The sequence below is a fragment of the Aulonocara sp. 'chitande type north' Nkhata Bay genome, linkage group LG17 (genome assembly GCF_057382095.1).
Source record: "Aulonocara sp. 'chitande type north' Nkhata Bay isolate Kocher_YH1m ecotype deep benthic linkage group LG17, A_spYH_male_GT1.1, whole genome shotgun sequence".
NCBI classification, from domain to species: domain Eukaryota; kingdom Metazoa; phylum Chordata; class Actinopteri; order Cichliformes; family Cichlidae; genus Aulonocara; species Aulonocara sp. 'chitande type north' Nkhata Bay.
The window spans coordinates 39,806,532-39,816,964 of record NC_141360.1 but is presented as its reverse complement, the minus strand read 5'-3'; the positions used below and the strand labels follow the sequence as shown (position 1 = coordinate 39,816,964).

At 40.7% G+C, this 10,433-nt stretch overlaps 1 protein-coding gene across 2 annotated transcripts; it reads right to left on the bottom strand.

Moving 5' to 3' along the window:
* Positions 1 to 2,117: 2,117 nt before the first annotated feature.
* LOC147310604 (cornifelin-like) lies at positions 2,118 to 10,051 on the bottom strand. Of its 2 annotated transcripts, XM_086269677.1 has the most exons (5): positions 9,989 to 10,010; positions 3,875 to 3,924; positions 2,999 to 3,104; positions 2,717 to 2,904; positions 2,118 to 2,634 (listed from the first exon to the last, which is right to left on the bottom strand). In XM_086269677.1, exons 3-5 carry the CDS (start codon positions 3,063 to 3,065, stop codon positions 2,401 to 2,403), a joined length of 489 nt encoding a protein of 162 aa, XP_086125803.1. In that variant the 5' UTR covers positions 3,066 to 3,104; positions 3,875 to 3,924; positions 9,989 to 10,010; the 3' UTR covers positions 2,118 to 2,400. The 2 variants fall into 2 exon arrangements, with proteins under 2 accessions (XP_086125803.1, XP_086125802.1); XM_086269676.1 differs by lacking the exon at positions 3,875 to 3,924 and having other exon boundaries at positions 9,989 to 10,051.
* Between the last annotated feature and the right edge of the window lie 382 nt (positions 10,052 to 10,433).

Below are 10,433 nucleotides of genomic sequence, written 5' to 3'. Positions count from 1 at the left end.
GTTGGGTCTGAAGCAGAGGCAGTGTTGCTCCATCAAGAACTTGTTGCTGTTTGTGCTAAAGGAGGCTTTAAGCTCACCAAATGGATTAGCAACAGAAGAGCAGTACTCGCTGGCATACCTCAGCAGGAACACTTAAAAACAAACCTCTCACAAGGAGAGGGATATTGTCCCTTGTGAGCTCGATCTATGACCCTTTGGGGTTTTTGGCACCTGTTGTGGTGCCTGCTGAGTTGATCCTTCAGAAACTGTGCAGAAATCGTTGGGGCTGGGATGATGTGTTGCCAGTTACTGTTGGACAAGAATGGACAGTTTGGCTGAATGATCTTTGCCTTCTTGCAGATTTTAAGGTTGACCTTTTTTTTTTAAACCTAACTTTGGAGATGTTGCTTCTGCTCAGTTACATCACTTTGCAGATGCAAGCGAGGAGGGTTATGGCACAGTCAGTTACTTTTTGCAATATATTAGAAATGAAATTTCAAGGTTTAAAGTATTTGTAGCAAACCAGGTGACAGAGATACTTAGTGTCCAAACCTTCTCAGTGGAGATATGTTAATACATCATGTAATCCTGCTGATTTGACTCCTAACCATCTGTTGCTGCTTAAGACCAAGCCATTGATGCCACCAGGAGTGTTTTAGGAGGATTTATATGGACAACGTTGATGGAGACAAGTACAGTACATGTCTGACCTGTTCTGGAAGCGCTGGGTTAAAGAGTCCCTGCCCCATGTTCAAGCGCGTCAGAAAAGGCAGAGAATTGGATGGAACGTCATTCCTGAACTTCTCAGGGTGAGAGGTTCAGGCATCCGGGAGGGGCTCAGAGTAGAGGCGCTGCTCCTCCACATCGAAAGGAGTCAGATGAGGTGGTTCGGGTATCTGACAAGGATGCCTCCGGGGCGCCTCCTGGGTGAGGCGTACCGGGCATGTCCCACCGAGAGGAGGCCCCGGGGCAGACCCAGGACACGCTGGAGAGATTATTTCTCTCGGCTGGCCTTGGTGTTCCCCCGGAAAAGCTAGAGGAGGTGGCTGGAGAGAGGGAGGTCTGGGCTTCTCTGCTTAGGCTGCTGCCCCCGCAACCCGGCCCTGGATAAAGTGGAAGAAGATGGATGGATGGATGGTCATTTCGGGGGATGTGGTTATCGTTGTCGATGATTCTGCGCCTCGTAACTCTTGGGTGCCTGGAAGCGTTGTGGAAGCAATTTCTGATGGTAAAGGACTGTATGTCAGCTTCGTATTAAAACAAAGACTGGTTGTTTGGACGGGCCAATCATTAAAGTGTCTCTTTTAGAAGAAGCAGAAGAGTCATGAGGATTATATATACTTTATCAAATGGCTACTTGAATTAATGTGGATGTGTTTATTTTTGAATAAAATTTTATCCTTAAATGTTTGATAAAGCATTGATTATGTCTATCAATGTCTCCTACATGGTAAGTATGACGTAATTATTGATCTCAAATAATTAGGGGCCGGTATTTAGGAGCCATATGAGTTGCGTCACCTCAGCCTGTGTTTGAGTCTCTGTGTTGTTCACCTCCTGTCACTGTTAGTTACTGTTGTCTCTGTGCTCCATGTTCTGTTTCTGTGCCTGTCATGTGCTTCCTGTTTTATTTTGATAGTCCATGTCCTGTGTGCAGTGTGTCTGATTTTGCTTCCTCGTCATCTCATTATTTGTCCCGGCTGTGTCACCACCTGTTCCCCATTCTCTCGCTGTCCTGCTTGAGTATTTAAGTGTTTCTCTCTGTTAGTTGTTGTATCGTACCCTCACCGTGTTGTGTTTTCGCCTCTGTGCTTGTGGTAACATCTTAGTTCTCTGTTACCGGTTTTCCAGTTAGAGCTTCGTGCTTTGAGTTTAATTTTTCCTACTGATAGTCCTGCATTTGGGTCCTTCCTCCTGCCACACAGCACACACAATGACACATTTTAAGAAAGACAAATTAATGAGGAGTGAAATAAAAAATGAAAAAAGCCACTGCAGGACTCCTGTTTGATCTTTGTGTCATGAAAGCTGTGAAGAGCACATCAGGTCTTCATCAATCTCAGTAAACTGTAAACTGATCTGAAGCAGAGTTTGGTGAATCTAAAGTAGGATTGCAAAATGATCATAAATGTCTTGGATTTCATATTTTTATTGATGAAAAAACACTTTACATCAGTTTTAACATCAGAGCAGATCTAACACCACGTTTAGCTCTCTACATGCAACTATGTTTTTCTCATTAGCAGAAAAATTAAGACTAAAATTCAATCCTCTGCATTATTACTGAAGCTATGCAGTGACTAATCTAAAAAGGCGACTCATGCATCTAAGCTGATAGAAATATTTAACGATACTCTCAATTCAAAATGACTTCATTGTCTCGTATCACTGATAGAAACATCAACACAAACTCGGATTTCGTCACTGTGTGATCACAGTGACTGCTGGTTGAGCCATATAAGCAGCTGGCACTGATTGTACAGGCATCATCATGGGTGTCTGCATGACTGGAACAGGCTGCATGTTCACAATGTTGTTATTCTGTATGTTGACCACAGTGGGGGCTTGCTTACGATGCTTTAACTCACGATGCATCTGACACCAGGAGCACGTGCAGCAGCAACAGGAAATTGCAATATCCTTACAGAGAGAGCCCTGCAGAGAGACGGTAAAACCATTATTTATTTATTTCTCCTTTTCTGCTTCATGACATTGTCTCACTGTCACTGCTTCATACCTTGATGCCATATCTGTTTCGCATGGCAGCCCTTAAAGACAAGACTGCAGGAGGTGGAAAAATTGGAAGGCCAAAGACTCTCGACACAACACAACAGCATATATCACACAAAGGGAGACAGTTGTTCTCTCCAAACCTTCCAGCAACGGTGCAGGCGAGGCAGGGGCCACACCAGAAACCATAGCAGCCTGAAAAACAGAAATACATCACCAAAGTGTTAACATGTCTGAAGTGCCTAAGACCCCAGAAATGACAAGAAAAAGATCTTAGAGTTCATCTTACAAGTACTCGCATCCTCAAAGCAATCCAAGAGACCACTGTCCCAGTCTATCAAGGGTTTTTCTGCCATTGTGTGTTGAAGTTCAGCCACAGACACTAAATAATTACTCTGTAAAAGCAGAATGAAGTAGAGAAAACCCAAATACAACAATTGCAATTAAAGTCAGCTTTATACACCTTTGTCTTCTTTCAGCTGAGACAGAAAGCCAAAGAAACAGTAAAGTGCTTAAATGGTCTTCCCCGACCTTCCCTCTCTGAGCTGCACTTGCTTTTCCGCTCACATCAACTAACCGACTGCTCCTGGATGTGTCGAGGACACAGCGGAGGCTCAGACGGACTTTTGCCGTAGCGGGTCCCAAGTTTTGAAATTTGTTCCCATTTCACATTAGAGAGGTCTCTTCACTGCCAATTCTTAAACCCAGTCTAAAGATCCACGTCTTCTGCTTGGTGTTTGACCCAGTTTGAGATATTTATCATTCATTTAAAATTCTTTTACTCATGTTTATCTTGTATTGATTGTGTTGATAGAAGTTATGTGGGTAGTTCAGCTTCACCACTAGGGGGCTGTCTAACCAAATTGTGATATATACTGTGTCGTAGAAGCAGCGGCAGGTTATGTTTACGTACATGGATGTGAGCCACGTTAAAATAAAGAAGCTTGCTAACTACTACGGATGTTTTATTGAAAACACGACATGGTACCAGGAGTGAACCAGTAAAGCAGGTCATCATGGACAGTGTTAAGCCACCAGATGCCGTCAACTGGAACGGAAATGTGGACTGTGAGTGGCGAACTTTTAAACAGCGGTTTATGCTATACCTGCAAGCTGTCGGCCTAGATAGTAAGCCTGATACACGGAAGATTGCACTGCTTCTTACCGTAGCAGGTCCACAAGCGGTGGAAGTATATAACACGTTTGTGTTCGCAACTGCAGAAGACAAAGAAAAGTTTGACGAAGTAGTGAGAAAGTTTGATGAACACTGTTCGCCCAAAAAGAATGAAACATTTGAGAGGTACGTCTTTCGGTCACGTATACAACAACCTTCAGAGAGTTTTGATACGTTTCTGACTGACCTCAAGTTAAAGGCAAGAACATGCAATTTTGGACAGCTGCAAGAATCTATGATAAAAGATATAAAGATAAGAGAGAGGCTTCAGAGAGAGGCGGATCTGACTTTAGCAAGTGCTGTGAAAGTATGTCATGCCAGCGAGCTCGCCATACAACATGCAAAAACCTTCAGCGGGTCGCCGAGGGAAACAGACACGGAAAGCACAGCTGTAGCTGCAGTTAATACACGGCAGGCAGGGCGCACGTACAAAAAAGAACAGAAAGAATCAAAAGACACTTTCTTGTGCAAAAGATGTGGCACAAAACATGGAAGGAAACAATGCCCAGCTTATGGTAAAATATGCAAAAAATGCAATGGACAAAACCATTTTGCCAAGCAATGTTTTTCAAAGAATAAACAAAAAGAAAGAGTACACACAGTAGAAGAAACTGCTCTCAGTGACACGTTTTTTGTGGGAATGGTAATGCAGCAAGATACACCCATGGACCAACCTGCAGTCAGTACAGTGAAGCAGGACAAATGGACAGAGATGTTACCAGTGAACGGAGCCCTGGTAACTTTCAAACTGGACACAGGAGCCAAGGCTAATCTGGTGAATGAGCTGGATGTGAAAGCCACACATATTCCAAAATAACAGTTTACTCCAAGCATATAATGGAGAACCAATCAAAACCAAAGGTAAATGCAGGCTCCGGGTACAAGTAAAAGGAAAATATCACAGTCTGATGTTTATCATTGTGCCAGAGGGACATGAATCTCTGTTGGGAGATAAAGCATGTGAGAGACTCGGCCTAGTCAGACGGGTATACAGTATAAACAGCTCTGAGCCCAAAAGTGTGAAAGAAATCGTGGATCTGTACCCAGACATATTCAAGGGGTTTGGAGTCTTACCCTTCACCTACAAGATAAAGCTGAAAGAAGGAGCTCAGCCTGTGGTTCATGCACCTCGACGTGTTCCAGCTGCTCTTAAAGACAAGCTTAAAGAGGAACTAGAGCGGATGGAGGCACTGGAAGTCATAAGAAAAGTTGAAGAACCTACTGAATGGGTTAACTCCATGGTGTGCATTAAAAAACCAACCGGCGCTCTTAGAGTCTGCATGGATCCGAAAGACTTAAATGCTAACATACAAAGAGAGCATTACCAGATACCTACAAGAGAAGAAATAACAAGTGAAATGGCTGGTGCAAAATTTTTTAGCAAACTAGATGCGTCCCAAGGATTTTGGCAACTCAAACTTCATGAGGACAGTACAAAATACTGCACGTTCAACACGCCATTTGGGCGTTACTGCTTCTTGAGAATGCCTTTTGGAATTTCTTCAGCTCCTGAGATATTCCACAGGACCATGGAGCATATGATCGAAGGAATCGAGGGAGTCAGAGTTTATATGGACGACATCATTTTGTGGGGATCCACACTACAGCAGCACAATGAGAGACTAGTAAAGGTTTTGGAAAGGGTGAAACGTTATGGACTTAAACTGTACCAGAGTAAAATGTCAGTTTGGCGTGGGTGACATTACCTTTCTCGGTGACAAGCTGACAGCCGAAGGCATCGAGCCGGACAAGGAAAAGCTACGAGCTATACTGGAAATGCCATGTCCTGAAGATAAAAAAGGTGTGTTGAGAATCCTGGGAATGGTTAACTTTATTGGAAAATTCATCCCAAGCCTGGCGGCCAAAACAGTGCACCTGAGACAGCTTCTACACAATAGCTGCGAGTTCAGATGGAATGAAGAACTGGAAAACGAGTGGCAACAACTGAAAAAGACACTTACAACAGAGCCAGTTTTGGCGTATTTTGATCCAAAAAGAAAAACAAAAGTGTCAACAGATGCTTCGAAGGCCGGGATCGGCGCAGTGTTGTTGCAGGCTTATGGAGACCACTGGAGGCCAGTGGCATATGCCTCAAGAGCAATGACAGAGACAGAATCTCGCTACGCCCAAATAGAAAAAGAGACATTGGGGCTTGTTTTTGGATTTGAAAAGTTCCACACCTATGTCTATGGTTTGCCAACATTTGTGGCAGAGACTGACCACAAGCCATTGATAGCCATAATCAAGAAAAACTTAAGTGAAATGTCTCCACGCATTCAAAGATTGATGATGAAACTACAGCGCTATGATTTCAACTTGATCTACACACCAGGTAAACACATTGTGTTAGCAGATGCACTCTCTAGGGCCACAACCCCAAACAAAGAGCAAAGCTCCACAGAGATGGATGTAAATATACATGTAAACCTGGTAGCAGAGTCACTTCCTGTGTCAGACAGAAAATCACATCAGATCAAGGCTGAAACACAAAAGGACTCTAGTCTGCAAAGAGTTATAACACTGTTGAATGGGAAATGGCCAAGAGGTGAATGCAAAACATACTACAACATAAGAGCAGAACTAAGTGTTGTGAATGGACTTCTGCTAAGACAAAACAGAGTAGTAATTCCACACTCACTGAGAGGAGACATCCTGAAAAGACTGCATGAGGGACATCTAGGCATAGAGAAATGCAAACGGAGAGCCAGAACAGCAGTCTATTGGCCAGGTATAAATGCAGACATTGAGCAAATGGTTTCCACTTGTGATACGTGTATCAAACACCAGGCAAAACAACCAAAAGAGCCTCTGACCATAACAGACATACCGGAGGAACCATGGCAGAAAGTCGGAACAGACATTTTCCACCTAGGAGGAAAAAACTACCTGCTGGTTATTGATTACTTGTCAAACTATCCAGAGATGGCATTATTGTCCAACATGTCAGCTACTTGTGTCATAACGCACATGAAATCAATATTTGCTAGACATGGGATACCACAGATTGTTCATAGTGACAATGGACCTTGCTATAGTTGTAGAGAATTCCAACTATTTGCTCAGGAATATGACTTTAAACATGTGACCTCAAGCCCCCTGCATCCACAGTCCAATGGGAAAGCAGAGAAAGGTGTGCACATTGTGAAACAGTTACTAAAGAAAGCACAAGATGGTAAGGCAGATCCTTATTTGGCACTACTGAGCTACAGAGCATCACCACTGGAGCATGGCAAGTCACCAGCAGAAATATTAATGGGAAGAAAACTACGGACCACTCTTCCTTACACAACAACCAGGAAACATAAACAAGTGAGAGACAAAATGAAACAGTTGCAGAAGAGACAAAAGGTCAACTTTGACAAGTCCTCAAAAAGTCTAAAACCACTCGCACCCAATGAAGCAGTCAGAGTGGAAGATGCAAACATCTGGGAAAAGAGAGCAACTGTACTGGAGGAGGTAAACCCAAGATCGTACAATGTGAAAACTGAAGATGGACTGATATTAAGGAGAAATCGGAGGAGTTTACTGTACACTCAAAAGACAATGGGACCATCGGAAGGACAGTGTGATGACAACAACACACCACCTGAACCAACAACACCCGTGAAGGACAATGTGGAGCAAAGAGACCAGTCACCCATTGTCAGAAGATCAGCACGCTCTATCAAGCCACCTGATAGACTAAACCTTTAAGCATATATATATATGTATATGTTGGTGTATACATATATAGCTAGATATATATGCATATATCAAAAAGGAACTTTCTGCATTATTGTGTGTTCCGTAGTTTACACTGTCACAAGTGTTTGTGATGTTATTCAAGCTATGCAATGTTAGGTATGTTTCCATAGTGTTGTTCAGCAGATAACATCTAAAGAAAAGGGGATGTGTTGATAGGAGTTATGTGGGTAGTTCAGCTTCACCACTAGGGGGCTGTCTAACCAAATTGTGATATATACTGTGTCGTAGAAGCAGCGGCAGGTTATGTTTACGTACATGGATGTGAGCCACGTTAAAATAAAGAAGCTTGCTAACTACTACGGATGTTTTATTGAAAACACGACATTGATGTTTTTAAAAAATGTTTGAATTCTATTTTATATTTAATGTATTTATTAATAAGAATATCTCTAGAATATCCCAAAATCTGACATGTTTGTGAACCAGGACACGGACCCCATTAAGCCAGGTGACGTCTGGTCCCATTTGGCTTTAGTTACGCGTCTCTCCTTCATGCTCCATTGCAGGCTTGGGTATCAGTGCAGATCTACGTACATGGATTCCTTGCATTTGACTTTGTTGATGTTTTTAACATTGTACTGTTAAATGTTTGGTCACGATTATAAGTATACTGTTTTTAAAAAAAAAAAAATTTTAATTTTGATTTTTATTGATTAGCATTCAAATATCTCAGTGAAAACAGAACATAGATCTACCACAAAGCAAGAAAGCACGAGACAAGGCTAATCAAAAGGTACTGGCTGAAGCATTTGCTTATTACGCCAACCCTTTTCACAAAATATCTTTTTGCATGCAGCTCCTGTACACAGGGCTCGAAGCAAATAATAAAACAAACAAACAAAAAAAACTTTCCACCTTAGATAAGTAACTACATCAAAGCAAAAGAATCAAGAGGTTTTTTTTTTTTTTTTTTGCTCTTTTCATTCTTGATTTATATATTTTTCTAATACTCTATTTTTAAACATATTTTTAAACAAGGAAAATGAACTACACCTTTTAAAATCACTGTCATAACTATTCCACAGGTTAACTCCTCTAACAGAAACACATCTCTGCTTTATATTTGTCCTCATCTTGTTTTTTTTTTTTTAAAGAAATCTGTTCCCCTTAAGTCATATTGACTCTCTCTGACTTTGAACAGCTTCTGAGTACTGGGGCAAAGCAAGTTATTTTGTGCTTTACACATTATCTGTGCCATTTTATATTCAACTAAATCATAAAATTTCAGGGTATTCAGATTAATAAACAAATGTTAGTTGGTTCTATATAGTTTGATTGATTTATAATTCTTATAGCTCTTTTTTGTAACTTGAAAATATGAAGAGTGTTTGTTTTATATGCATTACCCCATATCTCCAGACAGTAAGTCATATATGGAAGCAACAGAGTACAATAAAGTGTGTTTAATGATTTTTTGTTCAGGACATGCTTTGTTTTATAGAGAATAGCAATGGTTTTTGACATTTTTGTTTTCACATGGTTTATATGAGACTTCCAACTCAGCTTATCATCAATTATCACTCCAAGAAATTTATTTTCGTACACTCTTTCAATTTCAATTCCATTAACCCTTATTTTAGATACATTTTTCATTTGTCTAGTGCCAAAAATAATCAATATTACAATATTACAATATTACTTTATCAAGATTACAGAATTGAATCTGTTTCCAGGAAATGGAGTAACATATAGGATGGAGGGAAACATGCAAACAACTTGCAAATGATATAAAAAGAGAGCACATGAAAACATGAAATGTGGAGGTTTTGAGTTTTCCATGAATACTCTTGTAAATAAATAGTTACACGTTACAAGTTTTGAGGGTTTTTTTTTAGGGTACATCACTTGTGAATCGGGACATGTTATATATAGCTACTTTAACATAGTCCGATTGATTGCAAGGCTAATTTATGACGTTTTTATATTTCTATTTAACCCTTTAAGGCACAGTGTCACTACAGTGGTCAGCTATTGATGGTATACTTCAACATAAACTACATTGGACACTGATGTGTAACCCCGTACCCTGCCGCACACTGGTCAACCAGTTGTCCACCTAAGTGGAGATGTTAAACTCTTCTGAAAAGTACATGTTTTAAAAAAGCGAAGATCAAAAATCTTTTTTTTCATGTCTAAAGATGAATAAAAATACTTAAGAAAAGAAATCCAGATTGACACTGTCACTATTCATGCATGAAAGGGTTAAGTTTCTATTGTATATTCACCCTCCATCCATAATAAAGAAAACTGAACAAGTGAAATATCAGAATCTCTGATAAATGAAATAACTGAACTGGCAGCATCATTAACACCAAGCACTAAAGAAAAAAAAAAAGATGACACAACAAACTTTTCACTTACTTCTTATTCTGCACTCTGATGTCTCTCCTCTCCAGCACTCAGTCACACTCTGTTCTTCTTTATCAAAGGAGGTCATGACACACAGTCCCAGTGAAAACATTGGACATGTGAGCATGACTGGTACTGAATGTATTTGAATATTCAAACAAGTATTTTAAATTGGCTGCACAGAGGTGAAGTGACTGAGAGTGAACTACTGAAACCAGTGGTTTGATGTAAATATTGGCTACTACTAACACAAATAAGACTTAAAGAGCAACGCTCTAATACATGTGAGTGAAAAGAGCAAGGGACTGAACGAATAACTGAATAAACGTATAACTGACTGCTGGATTGTAGCCTTTTAGTAAAACTTTGTAACCACTGAGAGAACTCTGGGTTCAGGATGAAGGCTACGAGGTCAAGCCTGTCATCATCACTAAAAGCAGCTTGTTAAAAACACTTT

Excerpts from the sequence above, each read along its gene's own strand:
- LOC147310604 (XM_086269676.1), bottom strand. The coding sequence starts at position 3,065 with ATGGCAGAAAAACCCTTGATAGACTGGGACAGTGGTCTCTTGGATTGC. Across the intron at positions 2,905-2,998 it reads CTTTGAGGATGCGAGTACTT|GCTGCTATGGTTTCTGGTGT; the intron begins GTAAGATGAACT and ends TCTGTTTTTCAG. Across the intron at positions 2,635-2,716 it reads GAAACAGATATGGCATCAAG|GGCTCTCTCTGTAAGGATAT; the intron begins GTATGAAGCAGT and ends GTCTCTCTGCAG.